The 17226-nt window shown below is 50.3% G+C and overlaps 1 protein-coding gene across 1 annotated transcript; it reads left to right on the top strand.

The window, feature by feature from the left end:
* The first annotated feature begins 11250 nt into the window (after positions 1-11250).
* On the top strand, positions 11251-15979 carry LOC133627504 (acrosin-like). The gene is made up of 5 exons (XM_062013244.1): positions 11251-11258; positions 14241-14441; positions 14677-14945; positions 15226-15377; positions 15629-15979. The coding sequence occupies exons 1-5, from the start codon at positions 11251-11253 to the stop codon at positions 15977-15979; spliced, it is 981 nt and encodes a 326-aa protein (XP_061869228.1).
* The last annotated feature ends 1247 nt before the right edge of the window (positions 15980-17226 follow it).

The following is a 17226-nucleotide window of genomic DNA, read 5'->3' as shown; positions in this document are numbered from 1 at the left end:
GGTGCGCGGCTGCGGGGGCTCGGCCGGGAGCGGGGCCGCACTCACAGCCGGCTGCTCGGGCTGCTCGCTGCCCGCCGCCTTCTGCCTCACACACGCCGGAGCTGCGGCTTTCGAGCCGAGAGAAAACAGCCGCGGAGCCTCGGGGAGCCTCAGCCCGCTGCCTCTCGCCCGTGCAGCGGCTGCCCCGGGCCTCCTTCCCTTCCCTTCCCTTCCCTTCCCTTCCCTTCCCTTCCCTTCCCTTCCCTTCCCTTCCCTTCCCTTCCCTTCCCTTCCCCTTCCCTTCCCTTCCCTTCCCTTCCCTTCCCTTCCCTTCCCTTCCCTTCCCTTCCCTTCCCTTCCCTTCCCTTCCCGTGGGCTCGGGCAATGGAGGAGCAGCCAGCACGCCCAGACATGGCTCAAGGCAGCTCCAGCAGCGACTGGGAAGCCACTGAGGCAGGGAGGAGCTTCACCTTGGAGGACTCAGACGACAATCTGAGCAGTCTCCTGTGGCTGAAGGACTTTTCCTTGGCCAACACCGGCTTGGCCAAGTCCTCCTGCTGCCTGGGCGGCCCTGACCCCCCCAGCTCTCAGCGCTGCTCCACTTTGGCTGCCCCGTGCTCAGCCCTGGCTGCTGAGCCCGCCTGCGGGGCTCTGTCCCACTCCCCCTGCCAGCCCATCTCCTCCTCAGCCTCCAGAACGGTGCTGAGCCCTGAGCTCGCACAGGACACTGGCCACAGGAGCAACCCTTCTGTCAGGCCACCCTACACCTACGCCAGCCTCATCTGCATGGCCATGGAAGCCAGCCAGAAGCCCAGCATCTCCCTCTCTGACATCTACAAGTGGATCAGGGACAACTTCAGCTACTTCCGACACGCTGATCCCAGCTGGCAGGTAGGAGACCGGCAGAGCTCTTGCCTTTGAGCCCCTGTGCCCACAGGGCTGGGGAGGCTTTGCAGAGCCCCAGCGTGCAGGGGAAGGGCCTGCGGGGATGCTGGGTGCTGCTGGGAGCAGAGCAGCACGGGCAGCTGCTGAGGAGGGGCTGGGTTGGGCAGCAGCTTGGGGCTGAGGCTCTGTGGGCCGGGGCAGGGCAGCAGGGACCCGGGTGGCTCATCCTTCCCCTTGTGTTCCTGCCAGCCCAAAGCCAGAGCAGGGAGGGGAGGGGAGGGGAGGGGAGGGGGGAGGGGAGGGGAGGGGAGGGGAAGGGGAAGGGGAAGGGGAAGGGGAAGGGAAGGGAAGGGAAGGGAAGGGAAGGGAAGGGAAGGGAAGGGAAGGGAAGGGAAGGGAAGGGAAGGGAAGGGAAGGGAAGGGAAGGGAAGGGAAGGGAAGGGAAGGGAAGGGAAGGGAAGGGAAGGAAGGAAGGGAAGGGAAGGGAAGGGAAGGGAAGGGAAGGGAAGGGAAGGGAAGGGAAGGGAAGGGAAGGGAAGGGAAGGGAAGGGAAGGGAAGGGAAGGGAAGGGAAGGGAAGGGAAGGGAAGGGAAGGGAGAAGGGGACCTGCTGGTTCCTCTCCAGGCTCACCTGGGCCCTCCCCATCCCTTGTGCTGGGGGCACCTACGGGAGGGATTCAGGACAGGAGCTGTGTGCCAGTGGGGTGGATCCTCTCCGTGCTCGTCATGAACTGTGCTTAGTAACAAAGGCAGGAAGGTTTCCAGCCCTTCTCTGCAGAGGGCTGTTGCAGGCAGGAATGCTCAAGGTGTGAAGCAGCCAGGGAAGAACAGAGGCAGCCCGGGCTGCAGGGAGTTTGGGCTGAGGAGGGCAGATGGGGAGCAGAGACATCAGCTGCAATGTGTGACCATTGTACAGTGCCGTTCAGCTGTGGCTGTGCACGGAGCACAGCCTGGATTGTTTGCAGGGATTTCTGTGCTCCTGCTCTTCGTTTCCACTTCTTTTTTTTTCCTCTGTTGTTCAGTGTTTTTTCAATTTGGATTTTGTTTAATTTTACATATTTTGGTTTTTCCTTTCTTCCCTCCTCCTTTCTTTTCTCTCTTTCTCTTTCTATTTCTTTTCCTTTAAAGTTCTTTCTCCCCTTCTTTCTTCATTGTTGTGATTTCCTTTGGTTTTATCTTTTTTTGTTTTTCCTTTCTTTCTTTTTTCTTCCTCCCTTCATTCTTTCCTTCCTTTCTTTCTTTCATTCTCTCTGTCTTTCGTTCTTTCTTTCTTTATTCCTTTCTTTCATTTTTCTTTCTTCCTTTCTTTTCTTTCTTTCTTCCTTCCTTCCTTTCTTTTTCTTTCTCTTTCTTTCTTCCTTTCTTTTTTCTTCCTTTATTTCTTTATTTTGTTCTTTCTTTCCTTCTTCCTTTCTGCCTTTCTTTTTCTTTCTTTTTCTTTCTTTGCTTTCTTTCTTTCTTTCTTTCTTTCTTCCTTTCTTTTTCCTTCTTTCTTTTTCTTTCCTTTCTTTTTCCTTCTTTCTGTTTCTTTCTCTTTCTCTTTCTTTTTCTTTCTTTCTTTTTTCTTCCTTTCTGTATTCCTTTCTTTCTTTCTTTTTCTTTTTCTTTTTCTTTCTTTTTCTTTCTTTCTTTCTTTTCTTTTTCTTCCTTTCTTTCTGTCTTCCTTTCTTTCTTCCTTTATTCCTTTTCTTTTTCTTCCTTCATTTCTTCTTTTCTTTCTTTTTTCTTCCTTTCTTTCTTCCTTTTTCTATCTTCCTTTCTTTTTTCCTATCTTTCTTTTTTCCTTTTTTCCTTTCTTTTTCCTTCTTTCTTTTTCTTTCTTTCTCTCTTTTTCTTTCTTATTCTTTCTTTCTTTTTTTTTTTCTTCCTTTATTTCTTTCTTGGTTTCTCTATTTTTCTTTCTTTCTTTTTCTTTCTTCCTATCTTTTTCTTTCTTTCTATCTTCATTTCTTTCTTTCTTTTTTCTTTCTTCTTTTCCATTTCTTTTGTTCTGTCTTCATTTCTTCCTTTCTTTCTTCCTTTCTCTTTCTTTCTATCTTTCTTCCTTTCTTTCTTCCTTCCTTCCTTTCTTTCTTTCTTTCTTTCTTCTTTTTTTCCTTTCTTTCATTCTTTCTTCCTTTCTTCCTTCCTTTCTTTCTTACTTTCCTTCTTCCTTTTTCTTCCTTCCTGTCTTCCTTTCTTCTCTTTTCTTTCTCTCTTTCTTCCTTTCTTTTCCTTTCTTCCTTTCCTTTTTCCTTTCTTTCTTTCTCTTTGTTTCTTTCTTCCTTTATTTCTTTTTCTTTCTTTCTTTGTTTCTTTCTTTTTCTTTCTTTTTCTTTCTTTCTTCCTTTCTTTCTGTGTTTCTTTCTTTCTTTTATTCTTTTTTTGTCTTTCTTTTTCTTTCTTTTTTTTTCTTTCTTTCTTCCTTTCTTTCTGTCTTTTCTTCTTTATTTATTTATTTATTTATTCTTCCTTTCTTTCTTTTTCTTTCTTTCTTTCTTTTGTTTTCTTTTCCCTTTCTCTTTCTTCCTTTCTTCTTTTCCTTCTTCATTTCTTCCTTTCCTTCTTCCTTTCTTTCATTCTTCCTTTATTTCTTTTTCCTTTTTTTGTTTCTTTCTTTCTTCCCCTTTTTTCTTTCTTCCTGTGGTTTTTTTCTTTCTTTCTCTTTTTCTTGCTTTGTTCCTTCCTTCATTTCTTTCTTTCTGTCTTTCTTTCTTTCTTCCTTTCTTCCTCTCTTTTTTCTTCATTTATTTCTTCCTTTCTTCTTCCCTTCATTTTTTTCTTTCTCCCTTTTTTCCTTACTTCCTTTCTTCCTTTTTTCCTCTTTTTTCCTTTCTTCTTTCCTTCCTTCCTTTCTTTCTCCCTTTCTTTGTACTACCATTCTTTCTTTCTTTCTTTCTTTCTTTCTTCCTTTCTGTATTACTTTCTTTCTTTCTTTCTTTCTTTCTTTCTTTCTTTCTTTCTTTCTTTCTTCCGTTCTTTCTTTCTTTCTTTCCTTTTTCTTCCTTTCTGTCTTTCTTCCTTTCCTTCTTCCTTTTTTTCTTTCTCTTTCTTTCTTCCTTTCTTTATTCCTTTTCTTTTTCTTCCTTCATTTCTTCTTTTCTTTCTTTCTTTCTTTTTTTCTTTCTTTCTTTCTTCCTTTTTCTATCTTCCTTTCTTTTTTCCTATCTTTCGTTTTTGCTTTTTTCCTTTCTTTTTCCTTATTTCTTTTTCTTTCTTTCTCTCTTTTTCTTTCTTATTCTTTCTTTCATCTTTTTTCTTCCTTTCTTTCTTTCCTCCTTTCTTTCTTTCTTGGTTTCTCTATTTTTCTTTCTTTCTTTTTTTTCTTCCTTTGTTTTTCTTTCTTTCTGTCTTCATTTCTTTCTTTCTTTTTTCTTTCTTCCTTTTTATTTCTTTCGTTCTGTCTTCATTTCTTCCTTTCTTTCTTCCTTTCTCTTTCTTTCTTTCTTTCTTTCTTTATTTCTTCCTTCCTTTCTTTCTTTCTTTCTTCTCTTTTTCCTTTCTTTCTTTCTTTCATTCTTTCTTCCTTTCTTTCTTCATTTCTTTCTTTCTTTCTTCCTTTCTTCCTTCCTTCCTTTCTTTCTTTCTTACTTTCCTTCTTCCTTTTTCTTTCTTCCTTCCTGTCTTCCTTTCTTCTCTTTTCTTTCTCTCTTTCTTCCTTTCTTTTCCTTTCTTCCTTTCCTTTTTCCTTTCTTTCTTTCTCTTTGTTTCTTTCTTCCTTTATTTCTTTTTCTTTTTTTTGTTTCTTTCTTTCTTCCCCTTTTTTCTTTCTTCCTGTGTTTTTTTTCTTTCTTTCTCTTTTTCTTGCTTCTTTCCTTCCTTCATTTCTTTCTTTCTGTCTTTCTCTCTTTCTTTCTTCCTTCCTTCCTCTCTTTTTTCTTTCTTTCTTTCTTCCTTTCTTCTTCCCTTCATTTTTTTCTTTCTCCCTTTTTTCCTTACTTCCCTTCTTCCTTTTTTCCTCTTTTTTCCTTTCTTCTTTCCTTCCTTCCTTTCTTTCTCCCTTTCTTTGTACTACCTTCCTTTCTTTCTTCTTCCTTCCTTCCTTCCTTCCTTCCTTTCTTTCTTTCTCTCTTTCTTTCTTTCTTTCTGTCTTTCTTTCTCCACTTTTTTCTTCCTTCCTTCCTTCCTTCCTTCCTTCCTTCCTTCCTTCCTTCCTTCCTTTCTTCCTTCATTTCTTTCTTTCTTTCTTTCCCTCTTTCTTTCTTTCTTTCCCTCTTTCTTTCCCTCTTTCCCTCTTTCTTTCCTTCTCAGGCTCTGTTCCTATCAAAGCTCAGCACGTCACTCACTGCATCACAGCTTCTTCTGCTCATCTACCTAAAGATGCTCTGACATTTTTCTCTCATCTTTCTTTGCCCCCAGGGCACAATGTGCCTTTCCCCCAGCCCCACGCAGCTCGGTGCCACGGCACCAGCCCAACACTCACCATTGCTTTTGCATTGCTGCTTCCCTTCTGTCTCTAGAGCTCCATCCGGCGCAACCTCTCCTTGAACAAGAGCTTCATCAGGGTGCCCCGGGAGAAGGGGGAGCCAGGCACAGGCGGCTTTTGGACGCTTCATCCCGAATATGCCCAGAGGCTCAAGAGTGGGGCCTGCAAACAGCGCAGGATGCCGCCAGCACACAGCCACACGGCCTGTCCTGCAACAGCCCCGCATGCCACAGGGAGCCTCACCAGCACAGACACCTCCTCTGGCACCTTCACTTCCATCCTCGGTGTCAACAGGGACATGCAGCAGCTGCTCAAGGACTTTGAAGAAATCACCATCAACGAGTCTCTGACTGCAGCAGATATCAGAGCAGGGCAGAAGCGCAAGAAGCCATCGCCCGCAGGAATGGCCAAGGTGGCTCGGCTTTGCAGCCCTGCCCTGCTGAGCCAGGAGCAGCAGCCTGAGCTGGGGGCACTGCCAGGGGACTTGGACCTCGAAGCCATCCTCAACACCAACGCCCATGATGGCTTGGACTGGGAAGCCACCCTCAACACCAACCCCAGTGGTGACTTCCCCACTGTTGTCGATCAGGAGCTCACAGCAACGAGCAGCTGCACAGGACACGACACAGACCTGATGGCTCACAGGCACCACATCCACCATCTCCAGGATGGGCAGGAGCAGCTCCTCACCCAATCCATCACCAACAACCTGTCTCAGCTTTCCAGCCCTGCCTTGCTGAGCCAGGACCAGCAGCCTGAGTGGGCATCCCTGCAAGAGGATTTTGACTCTCAAGCCACCTTCAACGCCAACTTGTGTGCAGACCTCGACTGCAAAACCATCCTCCACAGCAATCTCAACAGCAACTGTGACTGGGAAACCAGCCTCAACAGCAACCCGGGAGCAGACGTTAAGGGGGAAACCAGCTTTGAAACTAAACTAAGCACAGACTTGGACTGGGAAGCCAGCCTCAACACCATCCCGAGCGATGACTTCCCCACTCTTGTTGATCCGGAGCTCACACCACCAAGCAGCTCCACAAAACATGACTCTGACTTGTTGCTAAAGGAGCACCATGGTGACCATCTCCAGGGTGGGCAGGAGCAGGTTCTCACTGATTCCTGCCTCAACAACCCTTCTCGGCTTTGCAGCCCTGCCCTGCTGAGCCAGGAGCAGCTGCCTGAGCTGGGATCCCTGACAAGTGACTTGGATTTGGAAGCCACATTCAACACCAACTCATGTGGAAACTTTGACATCACACTGAGCAGAGACGTCACCTTCAGACGGCGGAGCATGCCCCCAGCACACAGCCACACGGCCTGCCCCACAACAGCCCTGCAAGGCACAGGGAGCCTCACCAGCACAGACGCCTCCTCTGGCACCCACACTTCCATCCTCAGTGTCAACAGGGAGGTGCAGCAGATGCTGGAAGACTTGGAACAAGCCACCAGCAACGAGTCTCTGACTGCAGTGGATGGCAGGGCAGGGCAGAAGCGCAAGAAGCCATCGCCTGCAGGAATGGCCAAGGTGGCTCGACTTTGCAGCCCTGCCCTGCTGAGCCAGGAGCAGCAGCCTGAGCTGGGGGCACTGCAAGGGGACTTGGACTGCGAGACCACCTTCAGCCCCATCCCATGTGATGACTTGGACACCGAAACCAGCTTCAACATTACTGTGAGCAGTGACTCTGACTCCGAAACCAGCTTCATCACCGTCTCGAGCCTTGGCTCTCCAGTTCTGGTGATCACAGTACCAAACAGCCCCGCAGAACACGAGCCAGAGCTGACGGCACACGGGCACCACATCCACCAGCTCCAGGATGGCCAGGAGCAGCAGCAGCTCCTCACTGAAGCCAGCGTGAACAACCTGGACGTTGATGAAACCTTCATGGTCACTTATTTCCTGCAACAGGAGCTGGACAAAGAGACAAACGACTGTCTCTACCACTGAGTCAACGTAGAGCAGTTGTGTGAAGACAAGGATGCCTCTGCCAGCAGCTGAGTGAGTGGAGCACTCTCACATCCCTCTTATCAAAGGCCAGTCACCATGCAGAGGATGCTCCCCCATGCTGCTGGGACAAGATTTCCCCGAGACAGAGACATCCCCAAGGATTTCACAGCTCAATTGTAAGATTAGTCATGGGAAAGATGGAGGGAGAAAAAGCAGCACCACAGGGAGTGTTTGACAGATCTTTAAAGGCCACAGGAAAAGTCCCTGTCGCTGTGATTTCACAGAGTTGGCTTTGGCTATAGGCTTGAAACAGTGGGTACCCTTCTCTCTTCTGCGCTGCTGCTTTGCCTTTCCTCCTTGCTTTGTTGATGAGAACATGTACACAGCCAGAGCCATTCAGGATTTGCTTAGCTACACCAAATCCAATGGTGCCTCTTTGCCAGCAGACATGAGTGGAGCACTCTCACATCCCTCTTATCAAAGGCCACTCACCATGCAAAGGATGCTCCCCCATGCTGCTGGGACAAGATTCTCCAGAGACAGAGACATCCCCAGTGATTTCCCAGCTTAATTGTAAGATTATTCATGAAAAACCAGAGGGAGACAAAACCAGCCCCACAGGGAGTGTTTGACAGGGGCATTTCTCCCATGTGCTTTAAAGATCTTTCTCTATTTTCACATAGTTGATTTTGACTGTAGGCCTCAAATAGTTGATACCCATTCTCTTTACTCTCAAGGTCCCCTGAAATGCTCTGCTCTGCTCCTTTGACCTTCTTCCTTGTCTTGTTCAGACTATCTACACAGCCATAGCCATTTCCTTAGCTACACCTGAATGCAGATGATGCCGGAGGGATCCAGAACCGTGAGCTTTGCTTCCTCTGGCTCTTAAAGCCAAGATTTCTTTCAGGGGCTCTTGGAATGGAATGCATTTCTATTTCTTTGTCTGTTGAGTTGATTTCACTTGATAGTTGAGGACCACTGAAGGAAAAGTGGAAAGGACCTGTCCAGATGATACTGACCACCCACAGAGCTGTAGTCACCCTGTGGATGCAGCCCAGCAGGATCAAGCAGCTCCATCATCTGAACACACTGCCAGACAAGAGGCTGAAAATGAGCTGGGGAAGCACAGCATCTGGGTGATGGCTCTGGCAGGAATGTCAGGTAGGGGAGGAGCTTACACAGACCAACACAAACTATTGTAGCAATGCAAACAATATTCATTCAAAGATGTAGAGAAGCTGGGTAATGCACGTGCAGAGACATACACAGGAAACACAGTACAACCAACAGAGCTGACTCAAAGCCACCCTTCCTTGGCTGGCTGCTTCCTTCTATGCTGCTTCTGCCCATGTGATCACCCAGGGCCCAACTGATTACTTTGCAGCACCTGTGTGTGATAATTGGAGTAGCTTGCCAGCTGCATTAACTTGTCCCTGCCATCTTTATTCAAGCTGGCTGCTCCAAGCCACATCTGTGCCTACAGTTCCCCCCTTTTTCTTTTGTGGACCAGCCAGCCTTCAGCAGCACATTTCAAAATTAAAGGTACATGAAGAAAACATCAATATTTTTACCCATGGCCATGAGTTTACAACAAAAGGCCAATAACAGCTCCACTGCTGAACAATGCAACACAGAAATCCATCAACTCCAACAGAATGTGCTGTGTGTTGCTAGGAGGGATGCACACTGGCGAGAAGGGATGAGTTCTCTGTGCTTCCACTGAGGTTTCTAGTCACTGAATGTACTTTCAGACTCTTGTTTAACTTCTTTAGCATGCTGATCTGTCAGCTGGAAATATCTCTTCATCCCTAGAAAACACACCATTTCTGCTTTCAAGTTTCCATTGGCCGTCCTGGAAAGTTCTTCAGTTCTTTGAATGTGACGCAGATTGCTGGAGGAATTTGCAGCAGCCACAGCTGACAGGTTTTCCATTTCAATAGGGTGATGGGTTGAGGGTGGATCACTTGGTTCTTTCCTCAAGACTGTTTGCTCCATTGCTCTTACAATCCTTATTAAGGCCTTTTGGTTGATGTGCCTCGATCCACGTTGCTGGAATCCACCGGGGACCTTGCTCTGTAAGGCCACAAGCGCAGCCTCTTCCCCACGGGAACAGATCTGCAGGCCCTTGCCACTCTCCAGTAGTGGGATTCTTACACCAAACTTTAGGTTTGTCAGCAAGCTCCAAATCCCGACTCATTTGGGCAAAGTGTGTCAATGCTGGTGCTTCATTCCGCTTTGCCACAGTTCTGAGATGATTCCCTGTAGAAAGGGCTTTCATGAGTCTGTCTTGAGGGCTCACCCCCTCTTCCCCCGTTTTCTGTTTCTCTACCAGCCCCTTTAGAGCTTGGTGAGTACGTTCGATCGTGGCTTGACCAGTAGAGTTCCCTGGGATCCCAGTGGTGTGTTTGACATCCCATAAGTTCAGAAACTCACATGTTCTACTGGCTCTATATCCCCAGCCATTGTCAGTTTTCTCTCTCGTGGAACACCAAGGACTGCAAAGCAACTCCTCCAATGTCTTATGACGCCTCAAGCCCTGTCCCTCGTTAAGGCTGTGGCCCAAACCATGGCCCAATAGGTATCAATAGTGACATGTATTGGTTTAAACCGTCCAAAGGGAGCACAGACTGTGACATCCCATTGCCATGTTCCTCATGGTGCCAGGCCCCTGGGATTGACTCCTGCTCCTAGGCCGATTTGATTCTGGCATGCAGGGCATGTGGAAACGATCCCCTGAGCATCCCATGTGGTCAGGTCAAAGTGGTTGGCCAGCATTTTCACACCTTGGTGAAAGAAGTCATGTGATCTGTTGGACTGAGAAAATGTGTCAATTCTTGGCCCCACAGGTGTCAATAAAGGAGCTGCCAATATCTTGTCACCAATTTCATTGCACACTGATGGGCCATCTGTTAAGCCCAAATGGCTTCCAGTATGTCCAGTGTCATACAGTCAGGCCTGTAACGGGTGCTGTTGGTCTCACTGGCCCATCTTCCATTGGAAATTGAGCAGAAAACAATTTATGGGCCGGATAATGATTATTTGTAGTCCCTGGATGTGACAACAAGGCCACTGTAATTCATCAGACTGCTGCAGTGCCCAGGTCAAGAACTCATCTGTGAGAGGAACGAAAATGACGTCTGCCTCAATCCCTGCTGTTGCCAGCAGACGTTTCCTGCCCTTAACTATTATTTTCACAATGGCCTCTGGTCTCGTGGTGATTGTTTTTGGCAAATTCTATGGCAAAAACATCTGCTCCAGGATGCTCAATGGGTGTCTCGCTCCTGAATCCCATTGCATCAAGAGTGCCATTCCATGCCAGCAGTGAAGCGACAGTTGGGCATCTCCGGGTTGGTGATCGCGCCAGAGAAGGTACAAGTGCACGCCTCGTGGCAATGTTTAGGTCATATTATCGCCAGGGCACGCATTTATCCTCAGAAGGTGGCAATTAAACCAGAAATTGCTCATTTAACAGACATTCAGAAGCTGACAGGTGATATCCAATGGGCACGAACCACATGTGGTGTCACGAATGAGGCTCTTGCGCCACTAACGCCTTTGCTAAAGGCTCAGCAGAGGCTGACAGTGCGCGGGAACTGTCCCGGCAGCAAACACCAGCGATAGAAAAGACAGGACACACGACAGTCAGTAACTACAGTCACTGATATGATGCTGACTTGTCAGTTAACGTTGCTGTGATCAGTCCAAACCAGCATGGAATGGCACTCTTGATGCAATGGGATTCAGGAGCGAGACACCCATTGAGCATCCTGGAGCGGATGTTTTTGCCATAGAATTTGCCAAAAACAATCACCACGAGACCAGAGGCCATTGTGAAAATAATAGTTAAGGGCAGGAAACGTCTGCTGGCAACAGCAGGGATTGAGGCAGATGTCATTTTCGTTCCTCTCACAGATGAGTTCTTGACCTGGGCACTGCAGTAGTCTGATGAATTACAGTGGCCTTGTTGTCTCATCCAGGGACTACAAATAATCATTATCCGGCCCATAAATTGTTCTCTGCTCAATTTCAAACGGAAGATGGGCCAGTGAGACCAACAGCACCCGTTACAGGCCTGACTGTATGACATTGGACATATTCGAAGCCATTTGGGCTTAACAGATGGCCCATCAGTGTGCAATGAAATTGGTGACAAGATATTGGCAGCTCCTTTATTGACACCTGTGGGGCCAAGAATTGACACATTTTCTCAGTCCCACAGATCACACGACTTCTTTCACCAAGGTGTGAAAATGCTGGCCAACCACTTTGACCTGACCACATGGGACGCTCAGGGTATCGTTTCCACATGCCCTGCATGCCAGAATCAAATCGGCCTAGGAGCAGGAGTCAATCCCAGGGGCCTGGCACCATGAGGAACATGGCAATGGGATGTCACAGTCTGTGCTCCCTTTGGACGGTTTAAACCAATACATGTCACTATTGATACCTATTGGGCCATGGTTTGGGCCACAGCCTTAACGAGGGACAGGGCTCGAGGCGTCATAAGACATTGGAGGAGTTGCTTTGCAGTCCTTGGTGTTCCACGAGAGAGAAAACTGACAATGGCTGGGGATATAGAGCCAGTAGAACATGTGAGTTTCTGAACTTATGGGATGTCAAACACACCACTGGGATCCCAGGGAACTCTACTGGTCAAGCCACGATCGAACGTACTCACCAAGCTCTAAAGGGGCTGATAGAGAAACAGAAAACGGGGGAAGAGGGGGTGAGCCCTCAAGACAGACTCATGAAAGCCCTTTCTACAGGGAATCATCTCAGAACTGTGGCAAAGCGGAATGAAGCACCGGCATTAACACACTTTGCCCAAATGAGTCGGGATTTGGAGCTTGCTGACAAACCTAAAGTTTGGTGTAAGAATCCCACTACTGGAGAGTGGCAAGGGCCTGCAGATCTGTTCCCGTGGGGAAGAGGCTGCGCTTGTGGCCTTACAGAGCAAGGTCCCCGGTGGATTCCAGCAACGTGGATCAAGGCACATCAACCAAAAGGCCTTAATAAGGATTGTAAGAGCAATGGAGCAAACAGTCTTGAGGAAAGAACCAAGTGATCCACCCTCAACCCATCACCCTATTGAAATGGAAAACCTGTCAGCTGTGGCTGCTGCAAATTCCTCCAGCAATCTGCATCACATTCAAAGAACTGAAGAACTTTCCAGGACGGCCAATGGAAACTTGAAAGCAGAAATGGTGTGTTTTCTAGGGATGAAGAGATATTTCCAGCTGACAGATCAGCATGCTAAAGAAGTTAAACAAGAGTCTGAAAGTACATTCAGTGACTAGAAACCTCAGTGGAAGCACAGAGAACTCATCCCTTCTCGCCAGCGTGCGTCCCTCCTAGCAACACACAGCACATTCTGTTTGAGTTGATGGATTTCTGTGTTGTATTGTTCAGCAGTGGAGCTGTTATTGACCTTTTGTTGTAAACTCATGGCCATGGGTAAAAATATTGATGTTTTCTTCATGTACCTTTAATTTTGAAATGTGCTGCTGAAGGCTGGCTGGTCCACAAAAGAAAAAGGGGGGAACTGTAGGCACAGATGTGGCTTGGAGCAGCCAGCTTGAATAAAGATGGCAGGGACAAGTTAATGCAGCTGGCAAGCTACTCCAATTATCACACACAGGTGCTGCAAAGTAATCAGTTGGGCCCTGGGTGATCACATGGGCAGAAGCAGCATAGAAGGAAGCAGCCAGCCAAGGAAGGGTGGCTTTGAGTCAACTCTGGTGGTTGTACTGTGTTGCCTGTGTATGTCTCTGCCTGTGCATTACCCAGCTTCTCTACATCTTTGAATGAATATTGCTTGCACTGCTACAACACCTGATCAAGCTTTTCTTGTGGCTGTCCCACTGTTACCCTGGGAAACAAGAAATGTTGTCTCTCAATGAAGAGATGAAGAAAGGCCTTGTGGAACTTGCCTCTCTCTCCTAACCAATACTGACACAAAGCTGTTCCCCAGGGGTGACAGCACAGGGTTGGACGTAGGAACAGAAAGCTCCGAGCCATCCAAATGTCCTGATGCTGCGGGTCCCAAGCACTCTGTCTGTGGAGCACCTCTCCCAGGAGGCAGCAAGGACTCCTTGGTCATTCCCTCTGTCCCATTAAAAGGGGACAGAATGGTTTGGCAGAAAATAAACTCCTTTGCATTCTAACTCTCCTCACCGAGACTTGTACGTGATGGTGTCTTCCCCCCACATCCCCTCTTTCTTCCACCGTTTTTATACCTTCTTTTACCTTCAAGGTGGAGTTTGAGTGACTTTAGTCATAAATCCCTTTGTTACAATGGGTGTAACATCCTCTCACCTTGCATTTAAAGGTGCAGCTTACAAACAGTTCAGGGCACAGACTCAAGGAGAGGTGGCACCTTGGAGGTGGGTGGCCTTTGGGATGGAGGTGTGTTTTGGTATTAAAATGACATTGAAATGAGCAAAGTTGGCCCTAGGACAGCATTTTGTCAAGATCTGACAGACCCTTGGCTCAGGGTAACAAAAGTGCTGCTGATAGTTCCACAGGACCATCTTGTTCCTGTGTATCATCACAGAGCCTGGCTGCAGAGCCTCCACTCTGCTCCACACTCCATGGTATTTCCAGGGACTTGCTGTGTTGCTGATTGCTCACAGACCAGCAGCAGCTGTATCCACCCTGAAGCCTTTTCATAGAATCATAGAATCAATCATAGACTCACAGCATGGTGGGGGTTGGAAGGGACCTTTAGAGCTCATCCAGTCCAAACTGAGTGCAGGCCTGCAAGCGGCTCATGGGAAGGCTGTGGGTAAGTGGCTCTAGGAGGGAGCTTGGGCAGCCCTTACAGCGTCCACTGGTGCCCCATGGCCAAGCCACAGCTCCCCAAAGCCCACGGTGAGGGAGCCAGGCTACGGGGCTAAGGCAGGAGCCAGGGCTAAGGGCTCCCTGCCCCGCTGTCCACGCAGCACCCGGTGTGGAGGGCAGACGGCTGCCCTGCAGCCCGAGCAGCAGCGAGCCCTGGAGCAGGACACTCGTGACTTTCTGCTTCCAGGGCGAGCTGCGGGCGCCAGCTCAAGGCTTCTTCCTCTGGGCCGTTGCGCGTCGTGGGTGGCACAAATGCGGCTCCGGGGACCTGGCCCTGGATCGTCAGCCTCCAGCGCCCCTGGGGAAAACGCACCAAGCATTTCTGTGGAGGGTCCCTCATCAACCCACAGTGGGTGCTCACAGCAGCCCACTGCTTTGACAAGTTCAGGTGAGGAGGAGCAGGGAAGGGGCATCCCTACACCACTGCTGCCGCTCCCGTCCCGTTCCCACGCAGCAGCCAGTGCCGGGGCGCTGCCCAGCCCAGCACAGAGCCGTGCTCGGCACACGCTGGGCTGGTGCTGCTGCTCGCCAGCGGCCTGGGGCTGGCCATTCCTGGAGCCCTTGGTGAGCAGGAGGCAGGCAAGTGCTCCCTCTGAGCCCTCTGCTCTCCATCTGCCCTCCAGGAAAATCGCCAAGTGGCGCGTGGTGATCGGGACCACAAAGTTGTCTCAGCTGGGCCCCGAGGCCCAAGTGCGACGCATCAAGCGGCTGCTGCGTCACGAGGCCTACTGGCAGGTCACAGCTGAGAATGACATTGCTGTGCTGGAACTGGACCAGCCCATCCAGTGCAATGAGCACGTCCAGCTGGCCTGTTTGCCTCAACCCGATGACGTGAAGCTGTCGGAGCTGAAAAACTGCCAGGTGGCTGGTTGGGGATCCACAGTTGCACGATGTGAGTTCCCCTTGTAAAAGCATTTGTGTCCCGAGGCCTGGCACGCTGGGGAGACGGGTTGGGCGTGAGGAGAGCCAAGGCGAGAGCCACAGTCAGGCTGTGGGGACATCAGGCTGCAGACGGGGGTCTGAGCCACTGTCCAAAGCCAGACTGAAGGGAAAGACGTGTCTGGTGTGTCTATGGGTAGGTGCAAAGCCGAGGCCCAGGGAAGGGCTTTGCCAGACAGGGGAGGGCAAGTGGCCCAGAGCTGCTGGGGGCTAATTCCTTGCTGTGCTCACAGCCACAGAACCAGAAATATCCGATGTGCTGCAGGAGGCCAAGGTTCACCTCATCAATACCAAGCTCTGTAACAGCAGCCAGTGGTACACAGGGGCTGTGCACAGCTACAACCTGTGTGCCGGGTACCCACAGGGTGGTATCGACACCTGCCAGGTAGGAGCAGCTACGAGTCACCCCCTGCAGCACCCACAGCCCTGTCCCAACACTGCTGGGGCTTCCCTCCCCTTCCCCATCATCATCTCCTTGCCCAGGGCCCCTTGCCTTGTCCCACACACCCATCCCGTGTAAGTGGCAGCCCTTAGGTCCAGAGCCCAGTGCTAGAACCTCTGTCTTCCACACATCCAGGATCCCTGTGCTGACAGCAGCCACCCAACACTCCCTTCCTCCTCTCTGCTCTGCTGTAGGGTGACAGTGGTGGTCCCCTCGCCTGCCAAGACAGCCACGCTGACTACTACTGGGTCGTTGGACTGACCAGCTGGGGGAAAGGCTGTGCAAGAGAAAAACAGCCTGGCATCTACACCAGCACTCGGCACTTTTATAACTGGATCCTGGAGCACATGGGACGGCACCAAGAAGAGGCAGCAGCTCCTCCACTGTCACAGCCTGTGTCCACCTCAGGCCCCTCTCAGACACCAAGGCCAGGTGCAACACAACCAGGCAGCTCCACGTCCTGTGCCTTTGCATGCCGGAAGGCGCTGAAGTTCCTGAGTTTGCTGCGGGGGCTCCTGCGGTTCCTGATGGGAAGAGGGGCTTGAGCAGCAGCGTGGCCAGGACCCAGCGCAGGCTGCGCTGTGCCACCACCATTTCCCCCTGGGGCACTGCCCGCTGCTCCAAGGGCAGCCCCTGTGTCCCACACCTGCTCTGTCCTCCCCACGCTCCTCTCAGCACACACAAAGGCTGAAGGAGACTTAGTGTAGTCAATAAAGCTGCCTGTTTGCACAGCACGTTGTGCCTCAGTCCATTGCTCAGTCCCTGTGGAGCTGGGCTCATTTACAGCTGCATTAAAGTTGGTGTGTTGGAATCACAAGAAATTTTAGGAGCAACCTGTCATCAGCACAAAAGAGACGCAGAACTTGTGGAGAGTGGCCAGCGCAGGGCCACCAAGATGCTCAGGGGACTGGAACATCTTCCATACGAGGAAAGGCTGCGGGAACTGGGGCTGTTTAGTCTGAAGGAGACTGAGGGGAGAGCTCATTAACATTTACAAATACCTCACTGCTGGGTGTCAGGAGGTCGGGACATCCCTTTTCCTATGGTACGTAGCAACAGGACAAGCTGCTGCTCGGGGCTGGTTTGTTCTCCCCCAGCACTGCCAGGCCCCTCTCCTGGAGCTGCTCTCCAGCAGCTCAGCCCCAGCCTGGGCTGGTGCTGGGCTTGTTCCTGCCCAGCTGCACCACTCTGCCCTTGCTGCCCCTCAGCAGGTTCCTCTGTGCCCAGCTCTCCCTGGCGGGCAGCTCAGGCTCTGGGCACTCAGCCAGTGCTCCCAGTGTGGTGCCAGCAGGGAACTCGCTGAGGGTCCCTCTGTGCCCTCCCCCAGCTCCCTGACGGAGATGTTGAACCAGAGCGGCCCCAGCGCCCATCCCTGCGGAACTCCGCTGCCCACAGGCCGCACACTGGGCTCTGTGCCGCTGAGCACTGTGAATCTTCTCTTTCCAGGGCGAGAATCCTTTCACAGAGACCCCGAGGACAAAGAGGAGCCCGAGGGAGGAGGAGGAGGAGCCGGCACGCGAGCAGGGCACGAGCGCGGGCTCCGCGCGGGGCACGCTGGGAACCCGAGGCCCCCCCGCTCCGCCGCACGGCGCCTCCTGCCAGGCGCCGCCGCACAACTACAACTCCCGGCAGGCACCGCGGCTCCCGCCCGCAGCTTTGGCCGGCAGCGAGGCGCTGGGGGTGATGGGAAATGGAGGCTGCGGGGCGCCAACGAGCCTCCACACCTCGTTCTTCATCAGCTCAGCCTGTTCCTGCCGCGGTGCTTCCTACAACACACAGCTCACATCACACG

The sequence above is a fragment of the Colius striatus genome, chromosome 21 (assembly GCF_028858725.1).
Source record: "Colius striatus isolate bColStr4 chromosome 21, bColStr4.1.hap1, whole genome shotgun sequence".
Taxonomy (NCBI): Eukaryota; Metazoa; Chordata; class Aves; order Coliiformes; family Coliidae; genus Colius; species Colius striatus.
This window is presented reverse-complemented; position numbering and strand designations above follow the sequence as displayed.

Coding starts and splice junctions, on each gene's coding strand:
- LOC133627504 (XM_062013244.1), top strand. Junction 14,946..15,225: donor GGGATCCACAGTTGCACGAT/GTGAGTTCCCCT, acceptor CTGTGCTCACAG/CCACAGAACCAGAAATATCC. Junction 15,378..15,628: donor GTGGTATCGACACCTGCCAG/GTAGGAGCAGCT, acceptor GCTCTGCTGTAG/GGTGACAGTGGTGGTCCCCT.